We start from the raw sequence: 26977 nt of genomic DNA, 5'->3' as shown, positions 1-26977 counted from the left end.
GCGGTGGATGGGAGATCCCCTGAGGTGATGAGGTTCTGGATGGTCTGGGAGATGATGGTTTGGTGGTGGGAGGTGGGGTCATGGTCAAGGGGGCAGTAGGAGGAGGTGTCCGCGAGCTGGCGTTTAGCCTCAGCGGTGTAAAGGTCGGTGCGCCAAACTACCACCGCACCTCCCTTGTCTGCCGGTTTGATAGTGAGATTGGGGTTGGAACGGAGGGAGTGGAGGACTGCATGTTCCGAGGGTGAGAGGTTGGAGTGGGTGAGAGGGGTGGAGAAGTTGAGGCGGTTAATGTCGCGGCGGCAGTTGGCTATGAAGAGATCGAGGGCGGATAAGAGGCCAGGTGGATGGGGTGTGTTGGAGGCGGGAGAAGGGGTCGTCAGAGGGTGGGCGAGAATCCTGGTTGAAGATGTAGGCACGGAGGCGAAGGCGGCGGAAGAATTGTTCGATGTCACGCCGCGTGTTGAACTTGTTAATCCGAGAGCGTAGGCGAATGAAGGTGAGGCCTCTGCTGAGGACTGATCTGACAACATTGGATTGCCAACATTTGTCTAGGTGCACTGCAGCCTTCCAAATATGCAAAGAATGCTTTACTTTAGGCACTTATCTGCCGAGTGGCAAGTTGTGGGAACAGCGAGCCGTAAGATGGGAATAGAATTAGATATGAGGGACACTTAGGGAGAGCAGTTATTTAATGAGGTGAGTTGGTAAAATACAGTGAGAAATGTGAATGAATCACAAAAAAATAACTTGCAAAGAATATGAAATTCAGAAAGCAAATGATATGTTACACACCAATCATTTTGTAATAAAAGCTAAGTGTGAAGACATCTTGCTGAAATTGTGCAGAACCAGGTCTGGAGTATATATGAACAGATTTGGTCTCCTTGTATACAAATGGATATATAAACACTGGAGAAAATGCAATGAAAGTTTACCAGACAGAATCCAAGGATGGGTAGATGTTATTAAGCTCAGATTGAATAAACTAAGCCTGTAGAGTTCAGAAAAATGAAAATTAATCTAATTGAATCATGAAGTTCGCTATGGGTTTGATAAGGTAGATCTTGAGTGGAATCTAGAAATTGGGAGTCACAATCTCAAGACAACAGACATGCTCCATCACCTACCCCACACTAAATTTTGCTGCTGATGCCCCACAGCAGCTATGGATGCCCAGTTTTGAGATCCATGATCGTTTCAAAGTCATGCCCATTTAAGAGTAGTTGTCATGCCAGACAACGTGATGGAGGCTACCTTCAATATGAAGATGAGACTTCTATACAGAAAGAACGCGCAACGGCCACTTTTACCAATAATATCATGGACAAATTCATCTCTGACAGGTAGACTGGTGACGACGAGGTCAGGTTGGTTTCCCCTCTTATGAGTTCCCTCACTATCTTCTGCCAATCCAGCCTAGAACCTATTTCTTGTGACCTGCTGTGCTGTTCCAGCAATAAAGTTTCAGCTTTGATCTCCAGTGTCTGCAGACCTCACTTTCTCCTCCAGGTTGGTTTCTCCTCTTATGAGTTCCCTCACTATCTTCTGCCAATCCAGCCTAGAACCTATTTCTTGTACAACTTGGCCAGCTTGGTCAGTACTAGTACTACTGGGCCACTCTTCGTGAACGGGTGAAGGTGATGTAACCCATCTAGAGTACACCGTATGCTCTTACCACCATTAGTGCTTCTTTCAAGCAATACTCAATGTGGAAGAGAGCTGCTTTGTCAGTCCAGGGATCTTGGTAAGTGTTAATGGATACAAGGTTTCCTTGCCATCGTTTGGCTGATACATTTTCATTGGTCAATGCTGAGGCTTGCAGGAAAATGCCCTTCCAAACATATATCACTATGCTGCCATTCTGGTGAGTCTATCCTGCCCATGAGATGTTGATGCTGGAGTCTGGGATATCACCATACTCAAGACATCATACCTTCCAGGCAATGTTAGGCTGTTGATTTACTACTAGCCATGAAGCCCATTCCTGAAGAAGGGCTTATGCCCGAAACATCGATTCTCCTGTTCCCTGGATGCTGCCTGACCTGCTGCGCTGTTCCAGCAACAAATTTTCAGCTCTGATCTCCAGCATCTGCAGACCTCTTTCTCCTCATGGAGTCAGGGATATATAGCACAGAAACAGAAACTTTGGTCCAACTCGTCCATGCTGACTAGATTTCCTAAATAAATATAGTCCCATTTGCCACCATTTGGCCTGTATCCGTCCAAACCCTTCCTATTCATATACACATCCAGATGCCTTTCAAACATTGTAATTGTATCAGCCTCCACCACTTTCTATGGCAGCTCATACCATACATGCACCAGCCTCTGCGTGAAAAAGTTGTCCCTCTCACCTTCAACCTATGCCCTATAGTTTTTAACTCCCCCTACATCCACCACTTCCTTTGGCAGCTCATTCCATACATGCAACACTCTGCATGAAAAATGTTGCCCCTTAGGTCTCTTTTAAATCTTTCCCCTCTCATGTTAAACCTATGTCCTCTAGTTCTGGACTCCCCTGCCCCATGGATAAGACCTTGTCTATTTATACTATCCATGCTCCTCATGATTTTATAAACCTCTATAAGGTCACCGCTCAGCCTTCGATGCTCCAGGGAAAATAGCCCCAGCCTATTCAGCCTCTCCCTACAGCTCAAACCCTCCAACCCTGGTAACACCTTTGTAAATCTTTTCTGAACCCTTTCAAGTTTCACAATATCCTTTCGATAGCATGGAGACCAGATTTGCATGCAGTATTCCAATAGTGATCTAACAATGTCCTGTATAGCCGCATCATGACCTCCCAATTCCTATACTCAATGCACTGACCATAAAGGAAAGAATACTAAACACCTTTTTCACTATCCTATCTACCTGTGACTCCACCTTCAAGGAATTATGAATCGACATTCCAAGGGCTCTTTGTTCAGCAATACTCACTAGGACCTTACCATTAAGTGTATAAGTCTTGCCCTGATTTGTCTTTCCAAAATACAGTACCTCACATTTATTTGATTAAACTCCAAAAGCCCATCGACCCATCTGATTAAGATCCGCTGTCCACTACACCTCCAATTTTGGTGTTACCTGCAAACTTATTAATCATATCTCCTATGTTCACATCCAAATCATTTACATAAATGACAAAAGTACTGCAGCCAGCCTTGTGGCGCACCACCTGTCACAGGCCTCCAGTCTGGAAAGCAACCCTTCACCACCACCCTCTGTCTTCTACCTTTGGGCTAGTTGTGTATCCAAATGGCTAGTTCTCCTTCTATTCCGTGTGATCTAACCTTGCTAACCAGTTTCCCATGGGGAACCATTTCAAACACCTTACTGAAGTTCATATAGATCACGTCTACCACTCTGTCCTCATCAATTCTCTTCGTTACTTTTTCAAAACACTCAATCACGTTAGTGAGGGTTTCCCACACACAAAGTCATATTGACTATCCCTAATTAGTCCTTGCCTTTCCAAATGTACATAAATTTTGTCTCTCAGGATTCCCTCCAACAACTTGACCGCCACTGATGTGAGGCTCACCGGTCTATAGTTCCTTGGCTTTTTCTTACCACCTTTCTTAAATAGTGGCACCACTTTAGCCAATGTCCGGCACCTCATCTGTGGCTATCGATGATACAAATATCTCAGCAAGAGGCTCAGCAATCACTTCCTTAGATTTCCAAAGAGTTCTAGGGTATACCTGATCAGGTCCCTAGTCTGTGAGATAGTTCTTCTAATTTTAACACATGCTTCCAGATGTTAACAAAAAGTACTTTGCAGTTGTTGTTTCCAAAGGCTACGTTAATGCCAAGTGGAGGGACTGGATCATTTTTTTGTTTGAATGTGAACATAGGAGATATGGTGGATCCAAAGTGAAAACTCATAGCAGCTTGATATAACTGAGTGACTTCCATTCTTGTTATTAATCAACCAAACGACTGTGAATCTGGAGTCACATGCAGGCCAGACAAGGAAAAGACTACAGATTTCTTACCTGAAGGCTTTTATTAAACCAGCTGTGTTTTTATATCAATCAATAATAGTTTCATGGTTAGTATTAAACTAGCTTTTGTTTTCGGAGAAAGTGAGGACTGCAGGTGCCGGAGATCAGAGCCGCAAAATGTGGTGCTGGAAAAGCACAGCTGGTCAGGCAGCATCCGAGGAGCAGAAGAGTCGATGTTTCAAGCATAAACTCTCCATCAGGATGAAGAGCTTTTGTTTTATTCAATTATTTTATTGAATACAAATTTGAATTGCTGCAATGGGATTCAAAGCCTTTTCTCCAAAGCATTAGCCTGTGCTGCAAAGTTACTAACTCCAGTGGCATTATCACTTCATCATTTTTTTGTATGCTAAGGAAACTGAGGAATTTGAGGATTGCATGGGAAGATAAAGGTGAGATCTTGTTGAATTGGAGAGCAGCTAAAGAGTACCCCAGCTCTTATTTCTCATATACCTATGCATTGGACACATGCTGTGAATGCAAAGTGTAAACTCATCGTCCTACGTATCACCTTCCCTCCATCCCACCCACCCAGATTTGTTCACAGCAGTTGCCAGGAACATCATCTTTCACTTTTGGAAGCTCCAGGAAATTGCAGGAAGATTGGAAACATTAAGCAGTCAAAAACTGGCAGATTTAATCAATTCCAGCATGGAAGTACAAATGTTACATTGGGAATTCTGAGTAATAGCACAAATTTTAAATGCAAGTGGACATCACAGATGCATTTGAAAGCAGGATGTTGGGATGAAAGTGTTTTCTAAGAAGTCCCAAATGATAACATACACTAAAAGAGGCAGATGAATGTTAGTCAATTATGTGAACACTATTTTATGAAAAGATCGTAAAGTAAATTTAAAATAGTGACCTAAATAATTCAGTTCCAAAAAAGCATGCGATTGCAATTGAGTACCTGGGAGCACACCTGTGGTGTTTATACATTTATACTTTGGGCTTGAGACATTCATGGCAAAGACATTAAAGCAATTAGTTTAGTGTTTACTTCAAAACAGAATACAATGTAGAAGATTTTCTCCTAGAAGGAGAATCAAGTTAGTTCAGGGGGAAAAAAAATTACACTAACTGAAGTGTAGTAATGTTGAGCATCCAAGTCAGGAGAAATCAGGATATATCTTCAAGCTGTTAGAACTGAAGAGAGAGATTCATGTCAGTGGACTCAGAAAGGAATCATGAAAAACAGTCTCCACAGGAAAGAATCTGGAAAGTGTCAATTGAGTAAAGATTTATAGAAGTGGAGATAGAAGTAATAGTTCTCTAAGATTGCAGGTCAGCAATGGATGGTGCAGGGAAACAGGTTGAAGATTTGTTTTTATGTTGCTGTTAAAATCTTTCTATCTATTGTCTAAACATATACACATAGCTTTTGTTTGTTATTTCTTCTTTCATGCAATAAACTTGTGTTCTGTTGTTTAAGAAAATCTGCAGCCTCTTGGCAAAACGTCTCAATAGCTTATTACTGGGTCAACCAATTGCAAAAAATTGAACATATGATCTGTCAAACCAGGTTTCTTTCTGGGATCTCACCCATGTGGAGATTTTAACACTTAAAATAAGTAATCAAACAGACCAAAACTAAAATACCTTGATGGTTGTGCCAAAAGCCGTGTGAACAGCACTGACAGAAATTAGTTCTGTTATTCAGTGACTGCAAAGATATTGACCCAGAAGTTTGACATTTGACTTGTTATAATATATTTCTTTAAAAAAAAGACACAAGTAGCCAACTGTAAGGAGTCATTCTATTGACTGTTTTGAATTCAATTGTTCAACCAGTGAAGTCATAATATCTTCATCCAGATGGATTACATTTTGACGAAGTGCCAAACAAATAAAATCATGTTTGATTTTCAAATAAGCCAATAAAAATAATCACTTCTTTGAGATGGATGAAATGGACTGACAGTTCCCAAGAGCTGAAACACCACCTGTAAACACTGCTGTTCTCAGGCTGCAATAAGAAGCTCACTGTAAATTGACATTGCCCAGTTTATTCCACGGATCTTGGCTTTTTTTTTTAAACAAGATTTCACAAGAGAAGTATTAGACTGCTATTAAACATCAAGGGGGTCAATTTCCTCAGTTTCTCTAGCCACGTTGCAGAAACAGTGGAAACTTTATTTAAATGCCCCAATCCAATGACCTTCCCCACAAAGGCCTCCCACTTTCACTCAGCACCACCAGGGTCCAATCCTTAATAAGCCACACAAACCATGATTCCCCATGCACTACGACAACCAACTCAATTTCACCATGCCCTTAAACATAACCATAACCTGATCACTACGCCCCATCCTTAACACGCACTAAAGATTTTCAAGCAACATGTGCTCATTTCATATACATTTGATTCATACTGAGTGATTAAATACAAAAATCATAAGAACATAAGAAACCAGGATTAGGCAATTCTGCTCATTGAGATGTTCCACCATTTAATGAAATCATGGCAGATGCAACATCAATGTCATACTGCAACATAATTTTCTTGCATTATCCATATATTTCTTGTTTTTTTTAATACAGGCAATTCCACTGTAACACATCTTTCGTTAATGCGAATTGCCTATAACACAATTGGATGAATAGGGAATGCTGTTTGTAAAACACAAACGTTTAAAGTATGAGTTGGCTATAACGTGATTAGATCACCAACACTTTAAGTGTTGTTTGTATTGTGCGATTTTTATATAGCGCGGGGTCGCACAGGAACGCAGCTATCGCATTCTGGAAGAACTGCCTGTTTGTAGAAATCTATCAATCCCAATCTTGAGCAGACTTGACAATTTAGCAAAGAACTTCAAAGATTCACCACCATATGAGTGAAGAAACTCCTCCTCACCTCAATTCTAAATGGCCTTACCATTGATAACATTTATACAGATTAAGTTTACACACTATATGCAGTTTGAAATCCCTCATGATTATTGTGTTATACTTGTCACATACACTTTATTTTTTACATTTATACAGTGAATTACACTACATGCGCATGGTGGCCTATAAACAACTTACATCAAAGATTTCTGCCCCTTGGTGTTTCTTAGTTTTAACCAAACTGATGCTGCGTCTTGAACTTTAGAACAAAGGTCATATCACAGAACAATGTTAATAGAGTTAATACACCACCTTTTCCCAAATTCTTTATTTCCTGAATATCACGTGTCTTTGAATATTCAGCTCACTGTTTTCGTTTCTTGCAGCCATGTCTCTATAATGGCGAATAGGTCACACATATGAATTTCAATTTTAGTTGACAATTTACATGTTTATCATGAATGATGCAGGCATTCAGATACAAAGCCTTTAATGCAACTTTTTAAAAAACTATCTTTGTGAACTCTGGCACACTTAAATTTGCAATCGCTTTTCTTTCTGCCAAATTCAGGTTATCATTACTTCTTTAGCTCGCTTGACCTACTGCTGCGGGATTTCCACTTTATGCACTTAGTTCTCCCCTACATCATCCTTTCCACCCCCTTCCATAGTATTACACATGTTGTTAGTACCTACATGGATCAAGGTAATGGCATTCTCTATTTCACACTGTAAGTCTTTCTGCAACTCTAAGCAAATATCCTAAACCCTGGCTCCAGACATGCAACACAGTTTTATGGATTCTCATCATAAACAATAGAGAAATGTCTCTCTCTTACTACCAATGCATTTATTTCAACTATCACTCCACTTGAATGCCTTACTATAACATAGTGCCATCACCAGTTTGCTCATCCTCACTAGTCCTTGCACTCATCCATTCAAGTTGCGAAGACCTCAAGTCTATTGGATAATTGCAGGGGCTGAAGCTCTTCCCTCCCTCCTTCTCAATCTCCTTAACTAATTGATTTGCAGTCATATCCTTAGTCCTTGGCCAAATCAACGACGCTAAACTAAAAGTGGTGTGACTGTCCTCTGGAACAAATTTCAACATTACTTTTCCCTTCCACAATGCATCACAATGTCTGCAACTCAACTTTCAACTCAATAACTCTGAGCTGAAGCTTCTCAAGCTGCAGACACTTGTTGCAGATGTGTTTGACATGGAATCCTTGGCTTATAGGAGCTACCAAAATGCTGCAGCCATGAGACATCACTTACCCTGCCAAACTTGTATCAACTAAATTTATTCACTTATATCAATAAATTTATAGTTCCCACACCCACCCAACACTTGGCTTCACATTTTGTACAGGTTATCGACACTGAGAAACTCTTAGAGATGTGGTGGCACATTACTAATCTCACTGCATTAGCAATCCAGAACCCCAGACCAACATTTGGATTCTCACCTCTGTTAAAACTTTGGATAGAAAAGCTGACTTTTCTTTTTCTAAACATCGCAAATCTTATTTTATCAATCTTCATATTTTGCGAACTGACTTGCCAATATTCACATCATTCAGGAAGATTCTATCCAATGAGCCAGCTCTGCTAAAATAGAGAAAACTGCTCAAGGTAGTCAGCTAATTAATTAGTTACTGATTCAGAGAGCCTGTATATTCCTGTTTAAGTGTAAGAGGCAATGTTTTAAAATTAGGGGTTGTCCTTTCAGGACAGAAAGGAGAATTTTTCTCTTTGAGGGCTCAGTGACTTTGGAACTCTGCCTCAAAAGGCTTTAGAGGTGAGGCCATTGAATATTTTTAAGACAGAGGTGGATAGATTCTTATTGGTAGAATTAACAAATATGGGAATGGATGGGAATGTGAAAATCAAAGTATTCCAATCAGCCATGGTCTTCTCAATTGGCAGGATAGGCTTAAAGGGCTGAATTATTGGCTCCTGCTTCTATTTTATGTACACATATGAACTAAACCTACTCCTTTTAAACAATAACTTAACATTTTAAAACACTAAATTTTGGTTATTTGCTAAATGTAAACAAACATTTGAATTGAGACTGAGATTAACTCTTAAGATCCCCTCACTAACCTAACTCCTGCTATCACCCACTGTTTCAAGCAGTACAGAGTTGCAAAAAAAATACAAGCAGCTGAATATTTTTAAAATTTAAGTTGTAGTATAAAAGCAAAACATTGTGTTTTTATGATTCACAGTGGACAAGTAAGTATTTGCAAGTATTCAAAAGTAATTTCTTCAGCAAATAAGTGATGTCAATCTGTTCAAAATACATCAGATTCACTTCTAAATGAAGCTGTGTCAACATGAATGATGCTTTGCATATTCTTCTATCAGGTGAAATGATATAAACATGAAACTAGAAAATAGCTTTCGAGTGGTCAGAGTTGAGTTCTGTATTATAAAAAGGCAAATCTTGAGCACGATGGTTAGCTAATGAGTGCTCTGCTAAGGTTTCAATTGATCACCACCTCATCTTATTTAAAAGTCTGAATTAATCAAACCTTCCCTGTTGATGTGATCACAAAAAGACTCACTGTCTTCCACATAAGATTATCCTGAGTTTCCAGCAGTCCTATTTAATCACAAAGCTCCTGATCTATTCATCCAGAAAAATATGCAATACACCCAAACTAACTTCCAAAATATTGCTGGAATTACAAGACCTAATTGCAGGAACATTCCAGCCAATAACAGAACTGGACAGTCAACTTTTCTTTGTCAATATATTTTGTAGAATGAAATCAACCCAAACCACAGACCTTTAGATACAATCAGATCCCATTTTGAAGTTACAGTGTATCATGGGAATCTCTAGAGAATTCCTAATTTGTTGAGCACATTTGAATTTCAATACAATCTTTAAACTTCACATCCTAATTGAAATTCAAAGAAAAACCATATTTATGTTAAGACAAATGTCTATTTAAACTTTCTAATTGAAGCCAAAAGTTTTAAATTGCAGCAAATGTGGAACCATTGAAGCATATCAATTTTCAAATTATACTTGATTATTAATGGTAACATAGAAATTTGAAGCCAATGCCTCTTTTCAGTTTTTGTATTAAGTGCCATAATAGCTTTGGTGAGACATTGGATGAATTTTCATCTCAGTAACATAAAACAGAAGTCAAGACTGACTCTGGTCTTGAGGTTTTCAAAGAGACCCAACCTCCCTCCCCAGTTAGCATGGGGGCAGGTTCTATATCCAGGTAAAGGTGGCTGGCATACACTCTCCGAAAACTAGATTGCCAATCAGAGGATTTCCACCTTGATATGCAGGATGTGGAGGTGCCGGGGTCGGACTGGGGTGGACAAAGTCAGAAGTCACACAACACCAGATTATAGTCCAACAGGTTCATTTGAAATCACAATTTCATTTCAATTAAACCTGCTGGACTATAATCTGGTGTCGCGTGACTTCTCAGTTTGAGAGAAGCAGCAGCTTGCAGTACTTTAATTGGTTAGTAACATATTGCTCCAATATGGACATGTCCTTTCACCAGTGTTTGAAAACAGAAATAGCACTGCATCTCTGTGTGCACCCAAAGCAGGAAGGGAGGGCGGGCACGGAGACCTGCTGGGAGCTTTGGCTTACTTGTTTATTGCTGTTAAAAATCACACAACACCAGGTTATAGTCTAACAGATTTAATTGGAAGCACACTAGCTTTCAGAGAGCCGCTCCTTCATCAGTTGATTGTGACAACCTGGTGTTGTGTGATTTTTAATTTTGTACACCCCAGTCCAACACCGGCATCTCCAAATCTTGTCTATTGCTGGGCACAGTTATGGACGCTTAGGGCAGTTCAAATGCAGTCTCCCATTTGGGAAAATTGGAGGCTGACTGGCAAGTTCCAAAATGGCCATTTTCTGGAAACTGTCAATGCAGGGGCACCTAGTGAAACACGACCTAATCACTTATCTCTCAACACAATGAGCCCAGGCTAAGGTTGAAAGCAGGCCAATAGCAAAATTCAAATTTATCCACCTCTAGGTGTCCTCATGCACCAGCCACTGAAAGTAAGCATGTAGGTACAGCAGGCAGTATAGAGGGCAAACTCTATATTGGCCTTTATACCAAGAGGATTTGAGAAGAGGAACTAGGACGTCTTGCTGCAATTGCATGAGCACCAGTGAGGCCACATCTAGAATATCGTGGATAGTTTTGGTTTACTTATCTGAGAAAGGAATAAAATCAGAGAAACCCTACAATGTGGAAAGAGACATTCGGCCCATTGAGTCTATACTGATCCTTTGAAGACCATCTACTCAGGCAGAGCAACCCACCTTATTCCTTTGCATGTGTGAGGAATCCGGAGCACCAGCGGAAACTCATGCCTACATGGGCAGAACATGCAAATCACCTAAGGCTTGAATTAACCCCAGGTCCCTGGCACTGAGAGGCAGCATTACTAACCACTGAGCCACTGTGCTCCCTTTTGCTAAAGACGGAGGTCAGTGAAGATTTACCAAATTGATTCCTGGGATGGCAAGACTGATATAAGAGGAAAGATTGAGTTGGATATGACCGTATTCACTGGAGTTAGGAAGAATGAGGAAGAATCTCATAGAAGTCTATAAAATAATAACAGGACTAGACTGAGATGCAAGAAGGACATTCCTAATGATGGGGGTCCAGTACCAGGGGTCAGAGTTTAAGGGTAAGGGCTGTGATTAGGGGAAATTTCTTTACCTAGAGAATGGCAAGCTTGTGGAATTCACTACCTGAAAAAGTGATTGAAATCAAAACATTATGTGTTTTCATGAAGGAGATAAATATTGGTCTTGTGCCTAAAGGGATCGAGCGATATAGGGAGAGGATGTGACTAGAGTATTGAGCTTAATGATCACGCACGAGCGGAGCAGCCTCGAGGAGTTGAACTGCCTCATGCTGCTCCTATCTTCTATGTTTCTATGTCTATTACAACTGTGTTTTCCATCAATCAGGGCTGTTCTTGGAGACCTGACACACAGTTAAAAAAAAACTTTGTCTAAATTAAAATTTAATTTTACTATTTCTGACCCTCTGCCAGCCCTAGATCCCCCAGATGGTGGTCCTGCCCAGAGATGCTGTTGGACATCTCAACAGCTAAGGATAGAAATTTCAAGAATTCCTGAATGGGCAGCATTGTTGTTCAGTGGTGAGTGCTGATGCCTCAGAGAGCCAAGGATCTGGGTTTGATTCAAGCTTTGGGTGACTGACTGTGTGGAGTTTGTCAGCTCTCTCTTTGTCTGGCATGAGTTTCCACCAGGTACCTGGCTTCCTCTTACAATCCAAAGTTGTGCAGGTTCATGGATGGGCCATGCCAAATTGCCCCCTAGTGTCCTGGGAAATGCAGGTAGGTGGGTTAGCTAGTAGCAGTAAATGCAAGGTTACGGGGATAGGTTGCAAGGCTGGGTCTGGATGGAATGTTCTTCGGGGGGGGGGGGGGGGACGACGTCAGTGCAGACTCAATGGGCCGAATGGCCTCGTTCCACACTGTAGAGATTCGATGAACATGGAAAGCTCATTTCTGCTGATCCTATTTAAATTTCATTAGTTTACCAAAATACATGATGGTAGCTCTCTGTCTTCACTTAGTTACAGATGCAACTCCAATCTCATATGTTCACCGCATCATATTACGGAGAGGTTGTAATGTAGTGTTAACATGTTGAACTAGCAACCCAGAACTCCACACTGATGTTCTGAGGATATGGGTTTGAATCCTCACCACCAGTGGACAGTGAAATTTGAAATGAATCAAAATCTGGAATGAAAAACAACTCTAATACTATTCACTGTTAATTGTTGTAAAAAACAATCTGGTTTGTTAATGTCCTTTAGGGAAGTAAATCTATTATTCTTACGTAGAATGGCTTACATATGACTCCAGACCAACAACAATGTTGTTTGGGCAATTAGTGATGGTCAATAAATACAGGTCTAGCCAGTGATGAGCACTTTTCATGGATAAATAAATATTAAAAATGATAAAATGTAGCCATCTGCCCTGCATCCCAAAGTGAAATAATAACAAAAGCAATATAATAAAAGAAAGAAACTATTACATTTGCATCCAAAGAAACAGATTCAATTTTCACAGTCACTAGAAAAGTTATCTTACATTAAAGTATTACACTTAATTTTATCGATTAAATGCAAAAAGACATATTAAAGTTATTTTATTGACCTAGCACTCTAGCTAAACACAGCAATATTGTTTCATTAAAACATGACTCCCTTTGGGAGAAATCATGGACTAAGTAGAATCAGTATTTTCTAATGTTTTCAATAAAATTAGAATGCAATATTTTAAATCACAACTCTCAAACAAAATAATACAAATAAATAATGGCAGAGCCAAATCTCAGCAATTAACTTTGTTCAGTTTCTATTTAAAGATCTTTTTACCAAAGTAAAAAATGCAGTTATTTTTAAGTTGCTTGCAATTATGATAACCTTTAACTATAATACTGCTGCAAATATGAAATTTACAAGTTAAATTATGAAGTGCAAAATCAATTTTAGCCAATTTTAATTCTGTTTATAAACTTTATATGGGGAAATGCGAAGTAAGGAATAAGAATTCACATCTGTAAAATTAAGTAGTGATTAACTTAGTGGTAAAAAGCATGGGAAAGGAACTAAGTAATATACAACGTTGAAGCCATACAATTACTTCTTTAAAGGATGAGCAACAAATAAAATACATACACTGATGTAACCTAGGTATTTCACATATATTTCTTTGCAGCTAACTCAAGGCTATTACTGTCAAAGAACTGGAAGCAGATCATCTGCCCACCCACTTTGCTGGCCAACACTATATTGGCAGAGGTAGTCCGGGAGTGGATGGAGCTTGAAACAAATCAAATAAGACAGGGTAGAGAAGAAAATCATTTAATATAAGTTATTAGCACAAAGATGGACTACTGTTGATCAGCAATGAAATTTTCAGTGCCAAGATAATCTGGCATTTTATAAGAATCACTGTGGTGTGAAGAGGTCAGGCTAGATGACAATACACTGTACCACCTGCACATTTTTCACAGCCAACATGTCTCCACTAAAACAATCCTACAGAAAGACTAATGGATTTTTAGGAAGCTAGGGAAACTTATCACTTAGGTCCCAAACTTCTAGATAACATATCTATTTGGGAGTACATACTTGTCAGTGCAGTACAAACCTAAAATCAACATCTCATTAAAATACTAGAGTTTTCTTGCTATCTACTCTGAGTATATCTTTATAGAAATTGTAATAAAAAGGGATAGACTATATTTTTTCTCAGAATAAACTTTTTCAATTTTTTTCAAAGGAATATGAATTACTAATTTACAGACAATTGAAAACTCTTCATTTGAATTACTATTCCATGATTTTCAAATGGCTTAATAAAACTACCATGGCTGGTGTTATAAATTCCTCCTTTCTCCCTTCCTCTCCAGAAGTTGACAGCTAATAATGGATATCATTAGTAACACAGCCTTCTGTACTTTGCACAACACTGATCCTCCATGGTTGAATCTATAAACTGTCAGCAGCTGCTTTTCGTTAGAACAGTGGAAGAACATAACTATCAACCTGTATTGTGAACTTTCAAACAGAGCTGATCAGATGTCAATCAACAATGAACAAAAGCAAAATCAGCATTGTAATATGTCCACCTCCTCAAATGTAACTGAAGTCAGCAAATCCAGCATATTCACAATGAAATTGACTTTACAAATTCCTGTGCTCAGCAAAGGGCTCAATTTTATACCGTCAATGAATTTCAGGCATGCCATGACCTTGAATTCTTTTTTCCAATGTCTTCGCCTCTATGTCCACTTCTTTCAACGGGAGTCCTTCCCCATCATAAAGCCCTTTCATCTATCTCCAATAACTCTCCCTCCTCCTAGACTCCTCCCTCAGTCTTTTGACTTCCGCTCAATTTCTTCAACTGCTGATATGATATCAACTGACTTAATTTCTCTATATTTCTCATTCACGCTAACCTGTCTCCATCTGAACTTGCTGAACTTTGTTCTCTCAGGTCCAACCTCAATTTGATTATCAAAAGTGCTGATAAGGCTGATGCTGTTGTCATCTGACTGCTACCTGACAGGGTTTGAGTGCTAACTCTCAGAAACTCCTCTCATCTCCTGTGGATCATGACCCTGTAGTGATTGCAATGTAGTTAGCCAGGTGGATCTCATAGAATATGAGTTCCCTGACTGGGGCTGTTAATCAGAGGGGCCGGGCTGACAAATTAAAACAGGAGCTTCAGGCATCCTTACACTCTGAGAACTGGCTCTGAAGAAGCAGGATCAGTGTCAAGGACTTTCCACATATAAATAAAGGATACCAGCTTGTGGGGAGTTATTTCAGACCCCACCATTGAACATCAAGCTGTTATTGTGAGAACTGTCACAGATTTCATCTCCCCTAGAGATTATACTTCCAAGGCTTCCCACCTTATAATCCTCAAACCACTTCTAATCCACAGCCCACTTCTACCTCTTTTCCAAAATGTAAGAGGACTGTCCAGGCAGACCCATTGTTTCAGCCTGTTCCTGAAATTATTTATTCTTACCTTGATTCTATTTATTCCCCCTTTGTTCAGGTCTCTTCCCACTTACATTTGTGATTTTTTGGGTGTTTTATATCAGTTCCACAATTTCCAGTTTTCTGATCCTCGTCACCTCCTCTTCACCATGGATGTGCAATTCCTGGGCACATCCATTCCCCATCAGGGTGATCTGAAGGCTCTCCATTTCTATCTTGAAAATAGGTCTGAATGGTCTCCATCCATTACCAACTTCATTTACCTGGCAGGGCTCAGTTCTCACTTTGAACAACTTCTTCATCTCATTTTGTACAAGTCAAGAGTGTGGCTATGGGTGCTTGCATGGGTGCTAGCTACGCTTGGAGAATATGGAACATTCCTCCCTACTTTGATTCCACTCACAACATTGATGTTACTTCCTCCTCTTGTGTGGAATTGGAAAAGTTCATCAATTTTACTTCCAATTTTAAGGGTCCCACCCTCACCTGGTCCATCTCTAATTCTCTGACCTCTCTGTTTGCATCTCTGGGGATAGGATGTTCACCAATATTCATTACTAGTCCATTGTCTCCCACAATCACCTCGACTAAACTTCCTCACACCTTACTTCCTGCAAGTTTCTCCATCTCTGTCACAAATGTTCCAATAATGACACCTTCCACTAGTGTGCTTCCACCATGATCTCCATTTTCCTCAATTGAGGATTCCCCTCCACTTCTGCTGACAGATGTCTCAGCCTTATCTGACCAATTTCCCAAAATTCTGCCCTCACCTTTACCACCTCCCCTTCCCAAAACAATGATAGGATTCCCCCCATTCTCACTTTCTGCTTCATCAATCTCTGAATTCAAAGTATCATCCTTCAACATTTCTGCTACCTCAGCAGGACGCTACCAACAAACGCATCTTTTCTTTCCCTCTATTGGCAACATTTGAGGGGACAGCTTCCTTCATGTCAGCCTGGTCCACGCTGTCATCGCTCCTAACACTCATTTATATAAATGATATGGATGTGAATATAGGAGGTATAGTTAGTAAGTTTGCAGATGACACCAAAATTGGAGGTGCACTGGACTGTGAAGAAGGTTCCCTCAGAGTACAACAGTATTTTGATCAGATGGGCCAATGGCCAATTTAATTTAGATAAACGTGAGGTAAAGGCAAATCAGAGCAGGACTTATCTACTTAACGGGAAGGTCCTGGGAGAGTTGCTGAACAAAGAGATCTTGGAGTTCAGGTTCAGAGTTCTGGTTCAGAGTTCCTTGGAAGTGGAGGACCTGAGGAAATCCCTCATCATTTTTTTCCATCTACTACAGCCAGTGAGATAGGTATGGATCAGATGAATTGTGGGATTCACATCAACATCCCATGGAAGCATGTTATCTTAAGGGGCAGATTTACAGTTTTTACCAAAGCCCCCTATTTCAGCAGAGACATGATTTCAGAAGTAAGCAGGTGAAACTGGTTTTATCATCTTTGTGCCTATATCTGGTATTCCTGTGGAAAAGTGAGCAAGAGTGTGGAAGAGTTTCCACCTCTTCATGGAATTTCTCATCCATTTGGATCTATCCACACACTGAGGCTGGAAGTGAAGACTGAGGCAACATAAACTAGCAGAAGATGAAGTAGTTGTGGCACCTAGCAGGAAAACATGCTAACAAATGCAGAACTTTTGTTGTGGTTGGAGACCAGTTGGATATTGCGCGAGTGCATCTTTCCTACTAATGGATCTCACTGGCCAATCACTGGGTGCTTTGATTGCCAGTGGGTGCAACTGATGATTTGAGAATCCATTGGAAGCAAAGCTTTTGAGGTGATTATTGAAAGGAGCCAAAAGTGAATGCATGCAAGGTCACACTGATTTTGATGGTCACTAGCAGGCCATGGTGACCAGCATCACAAGATATAAGATCTTCTGCATGAGGACCACAAATGTTTGACGATATGCTTGAAGAGTTATAACCTCCTGCAGCACTGTTTCTCAATCATCTCCAAGTAGCTGAGTAGTAAATTCAGTGAATTCAATTCTGTTGCCGTTCTGCCCTTTTTTTTCCTCTCTGTCCCCTCTCAATGCCCAGAGTTCAGTTTTTACTTACTTACTTACAGTGTGGAAACAGGCCCTTCGGCCCAACAAGTCCACACCGATCCGCCAAAGCGCAACCCACCCAAACCCATTCCCCCACATTTACCCCTTCACTTAACACTATGGGCAATTTAGCATGGTCAATTCACCTAACCTGCACGTTTTTGGACTGTGGGAGGAAACCGGAGCACCCAGAGGAAACCTACGCAGACACAGGGAGAATGTGCAAACTCCACACAGTCAGTCGCCTGAGGCGGGAAATGAACCCGGGTCTCCTGAGAAGAATATTCTTGCTCAACACCACTAGCCCCAGAATCTGAGAGTTGTGTCTCAATTGCCAGCTGGAACATTTCTAAGGGGAAAATGGCTACCCAATTTTCCTCGGCAGTCTTGGTCCTCACTCCTAATGCCATGGGGTGCTGATCACATTAAAGCCTTGGTATTAATGACCATTTTCCCCTCACATGTGCAGTGCCAAGGTACTCTCTAATCCAGCCTCCTTCTGCACCACTGAACATATTGCGGAATCAAGTGACACCTTTGGACAGCTCACCAACATGTACCATTCTGTCTTCAACTGTTCAGTTTCTGAGAGTGGGTATCATGGCCAGCCCCTTCAAATCAGAACTGCAACTCATTAAAAGTTTTTACTGAGTTTTTCTGACTATTTTAATTAGCTTAAATTGGAGGGAGAGTGGGATTTCTGAACCATCTTCATGATATTTATTATACCAGACTAATCCAACTTAATTTACAAATAATTCATGAATAAACAAAATATTTGCAGTGATCTTTAAACTATTTCATAACATAAAACAAAATAATGCACACGAGCCCTGTTATCAGACTAAATCCATTTTGTGATCATTAATTTTCCTGAAACTACCTGACTTAAAAATTCAAGTTTTATTATTAGCTGTTGGGCCATCATACTATGACAATCTCCCATTTAAACTTTGTTAACTGAACTGCAAGTCAAAAAATTGACCTCTGATTTGACCTAGAGCTTCATGCCTAGAGTCAGACAACTCAACTTGCCCGTAGAACCAGCACCTGGTTGTAGCCAGACCTTATACATTTCCCAGTAGTATAAATCTCCCAAACACTTCCACACCCAAACAAATTTAGGTTTATTTCATACATGCATGAAGTCTGCTTTTTAAAGAGTTTAAAACACTTTTTTGAATTAATAGATAATATGAATTGTAAGTTGGAGAAATGGGCAGTACAATTCTATTATATTTAGGTCTCAGCTTTGTCTCTGTTGAAGCCATGTCTACATGATTGCTATCATATCATATTCCTCTCAGTTTCATGAAAACTCCCAGATCTATTCTATTTTGCCTTGCATTAGCAAAAGTACGTGATCACCCTGAAATAAAATTTGTGCTAATCATTATTACATCTAATATTAATGCTATTTTCTTATGTTCTACTTTTACTGTATGTGAGACAATTCTCATGATTGATACAAAAGATTTACAAGTAATATTGCAGTCTGTGTTTAAATATCAGACTATTGGAATTTCAATCTAAGCTGAAAGCCTTGTTCACTGGTCCTTGCTGATTGACGCTGGTTTCTCACCCAGCGATAACCCTAGATGGTAATACTTTCATGTAAAATGTTCATCCTCAAATTCAATGTGTTCATGAACTTGCCCAACTCCTCTCCAGGATTTCCTTGAGCCCTACAATCTTCTGCAGTCCATCAATTTTGGCTTTTCATGCATCTCTGGTTTTAATCACCCACTAACGATGGCTGTGTCTTTAGCTACCTAATCTGTAAACCAGAAATTTTCTCCTAATGTCTCCACCACTTTTCCCCTCTCTTGTTTAAGACACTCCTTAAACCTATCTTTGACCAAGCCTTTTATCAACTGTCATAATATGTCCTTTAGTGGTTTGATGTCAAAGTTTGTTTGACAGCATTCTTATCTTAGTGCATTTTTATATATTAAAACACTACGTAAATGCAAGTTGCTACAATTGTTGTATGTTACAAGCTCCTAATGAAGCCTTGACATATTGTGTAACTCATAAGGATGCCTTGCTACAATTTATTGAGTTTTGATCAGATCACATGGAAACACAGTGCTTGGTTTTCCTCTCCATGTCTAAGGAAAGATATACTTACTTTGGAAGTGGTACGACAAATCTTTATTACATTGGCTCCTAGAATGAACGGTTTATCCTATGATGACGACATGCTGAATAAACAGAGTATATATTTTCTAGTGTTCAGGTGAGAGATGATCTTATTAAAACAGATTCTGTAGGGGTTTGTTCCACCAGTTTAAACTGGTTGTTCCACCAGTTTAAAATCTATAACATGGGAGCATAGCCATGTAATAAAGGATTGATTATTTTGGACTGAGATAAGGAGAAATTTCTTCAGACCGCTGTAAACCTTCAGAATTCTCTTCCCTAGAATTGTGCATGTTCCATCTCACAATTATATTTAAGACTGGGAAGAATACTTGATTGGGATATCGGGATCAGACAGGAACATGAAATGGAGTCAGATCAGTTATGAACATGCTCAAAAAGATAAATAGTCTACTCCTGTTTCTATTCTTACGTTCTTATTAAAAGTCAGTAATACATGCTATAAGAGATAACGATGAACTGCTGGAGTAAGACTGAAGAGTTCAGGAACCTTGCTTCACCCTGAGGCATCTTACAGCATTGAAATATTCATGCTATAATATGTAATTATGGCAATGCGCTTACATTCTGAGAATAAACATATGGAAGTAAAGGGATTTTTGTGATTCTATATTCAATTTACTACTTTGTCTCAATTGAAATATATAAGATTGAACATTCAAGTATATGAGGGGTCATATCAGAGTAGATATGAAGAGGACATTTCCTCTTCTTAGAAAATCAATAACTCGGGGTTACTGTTTAAAAATGCATTAAAAACCCACAAAATTGAAAGGAGGCCTTCTTTTCCTCAAAGAGGGTCATAGGATTTTGGAACTCTCTTCCTGAAAAGATCATAGAAGCAGAGTCTTTGAATACTTTTATAGCAGTGGTGAATTGATTTTGGTAAGCAAGGGAATAAAAGATTATTACTATAGCCAGGAATGCAGATTTGTAGGTACAACCAAATCAGCCACAATCTTATTAAATGGCTGAGCAGGCTTAATGGGACAAATAGTCTACTCATGCTTCTTACTCATATGCTAGAATGTTCCTTATTCTTTTGTTCCTTTTGGATGGCAATGGAAATGTTTTGCTCCAATCAATACACTGTTTATTTAAAACTGAAACGATATCACCGTTTATTTTAAGAATATAAAGTAAGAAAAACAGGTTTTGTTTGTAATAATGCCTATATAAATGGATAGTAACTGTTTCATAAGTACGTCACTGGTTTCTGAAATTCTTTTTTCATAGATGCACTCTTGACTTGAATAAATTCTGGAATAGCACTTCATAAATTACATGTTAATTTATTTCTTCATGAAATCATTAAGTGAACTATAAAACTCTGAGACAGCAATAGGTTGATTAAAACATTTTAATAGGTTAACATAAAGTAATTAAGTTCAGTGATTTTACAATACCTGTGATTGCTCAATCTCTGCTTTATTTAGCTTGATACCAATTATATCAGCTGCAAATCTTTGAAAACAGAGGAATACCTATCAAAGAGAATCAGAAATAAGCAAATATACACAGCTGCCAAAATAACTAGATTAATCCTTTTTCCATCCCATCATTGGACATTTAAATTAAGTCTACCCATATCCCGAAGTTTATCATGTATTGTATTTTATAAAAGACATTTTATCCAAGTCCTAACCAAACTGATGAAAATCAAAACAAAATAGATATGACAAAAAACTTGGATAAAAAAATTTACATTTTTTTTTGAGTGGCTTGAAAACAATCTAACTTTATCAACTGACACAGCCCACAAAATGGCACCCAGTTGCAAAACCATATACCAAACTGAAAAAATAATCGTCACTATGAATCAGCATTGTGACAAGAACATGCAACATGATTTTTTTGATGTAACATAGGGCAAATATAACTTAACTAATGTACCTGCTAATATATATATATATATAAAAAAATTGGCACTCCAAGAAACCATAAGTCATTCATTGCCACTGCTAATTCTGGCACAATAAGGATATGTTTGTTAAACAATAGAATTTTACAAAATTATTTAAGAAATAAACTGCTATAGTTTAGTTCAGGAATTCAGTACAAGTTAATAAAACATAACTTGCATTAATTGATGTGATGACATTTCTAAAATCAAATAGAGAATTTATTTCTCCAACATGAAAAATATCAGTTTTATAAAGGGATGAGATAAAATATTTTGAGAACATAGAAGGTAGTACCAATACTTTTAGTCATTCAGCCTCATCTTTATCAGGTTATGGATGATCTGATTGCTTGTTCATGAAATAAACCAATGTTCAAATGAAATGATATTTAAAAATGGATCAAAATGAAGACCACCTGTAGTTTACATAAGACAAATAGCCATTTAGCAATTTGCTCGTTAGAATAAAGGCTGTAATTTCTGAGGAATGGCAATGTTAAGCAGTTTGTCATTCAGTTCCTTTTCACAAAAGAGGGACCTCTGCATTTCTGAGAGGAGATTTTGATCAGGGTTCTTTCAGAAACGCAGATCCACGCTTCCATTCTGACAGTTATAGAGTCATAGAGATGTACAGCATGGAAACAGACCCTTCGGTCCAACCCGTCCATGCCAAACAGATATCCCAACCCAATCTAGTCCTACCTGCCAGCACCCGGCCCATATCCCTCCAAACCCTTCCGATTCATATACCCATCCAAATGCCTCTTAAATGTTGCAATTGTACCAGCCTCCACCACTTCCTCTGGCAGCTCATTCCAAACCTGTACAACCGTCTGTGTGAAAAAGTTGCGCCTTAGGTCTCTTTTATATCTTCCCCTCTCACCCTAAACCTTGCCCTCTAGTTCTGGACTCCCCGACCCCAGGGAAAAGACTTTGTCTATTTACCCTATCCATGCCTCTCATAATTTTGTAAACCTCTATAAGGTCACCCCTCAGCCTCCCGACGCTCCAGGAAAAATAGCCCCATACTGTTCAACCTCTCCCTACTGCTCAAATCCTCCAACCATGGCAACATCCTTGTAAATCTTTTCTGAACCCTTTCAAGTTTCACAACATCTTTCCGATAGGAAGGAGACCAGAATTGCACGCAATATTCCATCAGTGGCCTAACTGATGCCCTGTACAGCCGCAACATGACCTCCCAACTCCTGTACTTAATACTCTAACCAATAAAAGATGTTTTGGAATGCAGAATTGTTGGGGGAAGACAAACCACTACCACTTTTCACAGCAGTCTTTGTCCATATTCTGACATTTAAAGATCCAGACAGCCGTTTTGACAACTGCTATCAGATGGCAAGTACCTAAGGTAAGCGTAATGTTAAGGGTAGGGTGCCAGGTAAATAGAGGTTAGGATGCCAAGAAGAAAGGAAGTAGCATGTTAACTGACCAGTTGGCTAGATAAATGGTGTAATGTTGAGGGTGGATTGAGAAGGGTAAGAGAAATCAGGTCCAACAGAAACAAAAGAGTGGATGTTGAGTCTGGCGATGGAAGAGAGGCTATTTGTGAAGCAGGAAAAAGGTATGTTAAGCAGCAGAAATTTTGGGTCAGCTGCATAACTAGAGAAGAATAGGTTCAGGCTGGCAGCAGAAGGCAGGTGGGCCATATCTTGAGTTGAAGGGGAGTGGGATTCAGAACACAGAAAGTGTGATTGAATCCTGAGGGGGTGAAGAAGGGGCAAGAGTAAGGCAGCGGAGAATGATGATGTGTCAGGTCAGTATCTTGACAGCTAAATGATCTAGGCAAAGTGCAGTTGAGGGTGTATTTGAGTTAAGAATGGGATCAGTTGAATAGTTACTCACGAGTTAGACTTGGTATTTAATAGTTCAGCTTTTCCTGAATGTAATTGGTACATTCTGAACTCTTGACTGAAATTGAGACTTTAAGAGGGCTCCAGATGTAGAAGACTTGCCCAGCAGAATCTTTAAATTCCCAGGCAATGCCTTCAGAATGTGCTCGGAAGAAAATTCCGCAGGGTCCTACTTTCAACTCGTGTCTACACATGAATGAAGACTGGCTGGCCATCAGAAAGTCCAGACCCTTGTGTTTTCAATACATACTGTATAACATGATAACAATTAAAATAGAAATATAAATTCTTTAACTGCAGCAAATATTAAACATCCATTATCAGAAATATCCTTCCCTATTCATTTGTCATGACGTGTATGCCTTTTGGCATTAATTCAAGTCAATCTTGGACTTTTGTCTTATTTGTGCAAATCTAATATTCTTGACCAAGAAAAATATAGCATTTTAGACACTGTGACCAAGTAAAGCAACCCATAAATTAATTAGGTGGAAAGGTCTTCCATGTTACTGATTCTTTGCATGTCTGGTTCAAGATCATTGTTTTCTTTTTCCATTTATCCACTTCTGTTAATCTAAAGTAAACACACTGTTCTAAAATGCTTTAAATGTTCCAACTCACTGAATCTCCGGTTTTGGCAGACACAAAATGACCACTAATGTTGTTTTCCTGGCAGAATCGTTGATGCTTTTCTGTCTTCACAGTTCGCATGTGTTCCAAGTCAACTAGTAGGAAAAGAGATATATTACTGTTTTGTATTCAATGAATGTATTTTAAAATTTAACCATTTCTCTTTCATATGAGAAATTAAGCAGATTGTAAAACCAAACAAAAGTAAAAACAAAATTGTATTTTTATTTTCCTTACCATTCTGTACTATTTTGCAGCTGTTCAACAGTCTAATCAATACCATGGCTTTCAGCTAAGAATTCATAATGAGGCCTGGCTGACTGCCCAAAAATCCACTAAACCTTTGAAATGGCTGAGCCCCAGGGAAAACACTGCTTGATTGGCAATTCTGGCTGTTTGTGTAAATAAACATTAACAAAAGATTAAGAGATTTCAACTGCTTGTAGTTACAGCTATTGATACTTGAAAAGGATTTGAATTTTCGACACTTGATTTGTTTGGAAAGGAGGACTTTAAAGAAATTGGAAAATTAAACAGTAATGTAATCATAAAAGCTTTCTTTTAAAAATATCCTTGTCACCATTGGATTCATTGCATCTATGCAACATACAGAGTCATAGAGAAATACAGATGTACAGCATGTAAAAAGATGCTTCGGTCCAACATCCTTGCCAACGAGATATCCCGACCCAATCTAGTCCCACCTGCCAGCACCCAGACCATATCACCACAAACCCTTCCTATTCATATACCCATTCAGATGCCGTAAAATGTTGCAATTGTACGAGCCTCCACCATTTCCTCTAGAAGCCCATTCCACACACGCACCACCCTCTGCATGAAAAAGTTGCCCCTTAGGTCTCTTTTACATCTTTGCCCTCTCACCTTAAACCTATACTCTCTAGTTCTGGACTCCCCCACCCCAGGGAAATGACTTTGTCCACTTCAAGGAAAACAGCCCCAGCCTATTCAACCTCTCCCTACAGTTCAAATCCGCCAACCCTGGCAACATCCTGGTAAATGTTTTCTGAACCCCTTCACGTTTCACAACATCCTTCCGACTCCCAACTCCCGTACTCAATACACTAACCAAAAAAGGAAAGCATACCAAATTCCTTCTTCACTATCCTACCTACCTGCAACTCCATTTTCAAGGAGCTATGAACCTGCACTCCAAGCTCTCTTTGTTCAGCGACACTCCCTCGGACCTTACCATTAAGTGTGTAAGTCCTGCTAAGATTTGCTTTGTCAAAATGCGGCACCTCGCATTTATCTAAATTAAACTCCACCTGCCACTCCACAGCCCATTGGCCCATCTGATCAAGATCCCGTTGTAATCCGAGGTAACCTTCTTCACTGTCCACTACACCTCCAATTTTGGTGTCATCTGCAAACTTACTAACTGTACCTCTTATACTTACATCCAAATCATTTATGTAAATGATGAAAAGTAGTTGACCCAGCACCGATCCTTGTTACATTCCACTGATCACAGGCCTCCAGTCTGAAAAACAACCCTCCACCACCACCCTCTGTCTTCTACCTTTGAGCCAGTTCTATATCCAAATGGCTAGTTCTCCCTGTATTCCATGAAATCTAACCTTGCTAACCAGTCTCCCATGGGGAACCTTGTTGAGCGTCTTACTGAAGTACATATAGTTCTCATCCACAACTTTGCCCTCATCAGTCCTCTTTGTAACTTCTTCTAAAAACTCAATCAAGTTCACGAGACACGATTTCCCATGCTCAAAGTCATGTTGACTATCCTTAATCATCCTATCCCTCAGGATTTCCTCTGACAACTTGCCCACCACCGACGTCAGGCTCACTGCTCTATAGATCCCTGGCTTGTCCTTATCACCTTTCTCAAATAGTGACACCACATTAGCCAACCTCCAGTCTTCTGGCACCTGACCTGTGACTATCAGTGATACAGATTTCTCAGCAAGAGGCCCAGCAATCAATTCCCGAGCTTCCCACAGAGTTCTTGGGTACACCTGATCAGATCCTGGGGATTTATCCACTTTTATGTGTTTCAAGATATCCAGCACTTACTCCTCTGTAATATGGACATTTTTCAAGATATCACCACCTATTTCCCTACATTCTATATCTTCCATGTGCTTTTCCACAACAAATACCAATGCAAAATACTCTTTTACTAACTCCCCCATCTCGTGCGACTCTACACAAAGGCCATCTTGCTGATCTTTGAGGGCCCTATTCTCTGCCTAGTTACCCTTTTGTCCTTAATGTAAAAACCCTTTGGATTCTCCTTAACTCTATTTGCCAAAGCTATCTGATGTTCCCTTTTTGCTCTCCTGATTTCCCTTTTTAGTATACTCCTAATGCCTTTATGCTCTTCTAAAGATTCACTTGATCTACCCTGTCTATACGTGACATGTTTCCTTCTTTTCCTTAACGTAACTCTCAATTTCTTTAATCATCCAGCCTTCCCTATACCTATCACGTTTCCTTTCACCCTAACAGGAATATACTGTCTCTGGACATTCATTTCTGAAGGCTTCCCATTTTCCAGCCGTCCCTTTACCTGCGACCATCTGCCCCCAATCAGTTTTTGAAAGTTCTTGCCGGATACTGTCAAAATTGGTCTTTCTCCAATTTAGAACTTCAACTTTTAGATCTAGCCTAAATTTTCCATCACTATTTTAAAACTAATAGAATTATGGTCGCTGACCCCAAAGTGCTCCCCCACTGACACCTCAGTCACCTGCCTTGCCTTATTTCCCAAGTGTAGATTAAGTTTTGCACCTTCTCTAGTGGATACATTCACACAATGACTTAGAAAACCTTCTTGTGCATGCTTAACAAATTCCTCTTCATCTAAACCCTTAACACTATGGCAGTCCCAGTCTATGTTTAGAAAGTTAAAATCCCCTACCATAAC

General features: G+C 39.5%; 1 protein-coding gene across 3 annotated transcripts in view; it reads right to left on the bottom strand.

The window, feature by feature from the left end:
• The window catches only part of rab28 (RAB28, member RAS oncogene family), a 154196-nt gene that overhangs the window by 7507 nt on the left and 119712 nt on the right, over window positions 1-26977 (bottom strand). For 2 of the 3 annotated variants that reach the window (XM_043694691.1, XM_043694681.1), the window contains exons 5-6: window positions 24061-24164; window positions 21072-21149 (exon numbers count right to left, since the gene is read on the bottom strand). In XM_043694691.1, coding sequence (XP_043550626.1) covers window positions 21072-21149; window positions 24061-24164 — 182 coding nt within the window. Of the gene's footprint in view, window positions 1-21071; window positions 21150-24060; window positions 24165-26977 lie in introns of those variants that run through there. The other variant, XM_043694701.1, reaches the window with a different exon arrangement.

The sequence above is a fragment of the Chiloscyllium plagiosum genome, chromosome 1 (assembly GCF_004010195.1).
Source record: "Chiloscyllium plagiosum isolate BGI_BamShark_2017 chromosome 1, ASM401019v2, whole genome shotgun sequence".
Taxonomy (NCBI): domain Eukaryota; kingdom Metazoa; phylum Chordata; class Chondrichthyes; order Orectolobiformes; family Hemiscylliidae; genus Chiloscyllium; species Chiloscyllium plagiosum.
The sequence above is the reverse complement of the archived record's forward strand: the minus strand, read 5'-3'. Positions and strand labels throughout refer to the sequence as shown.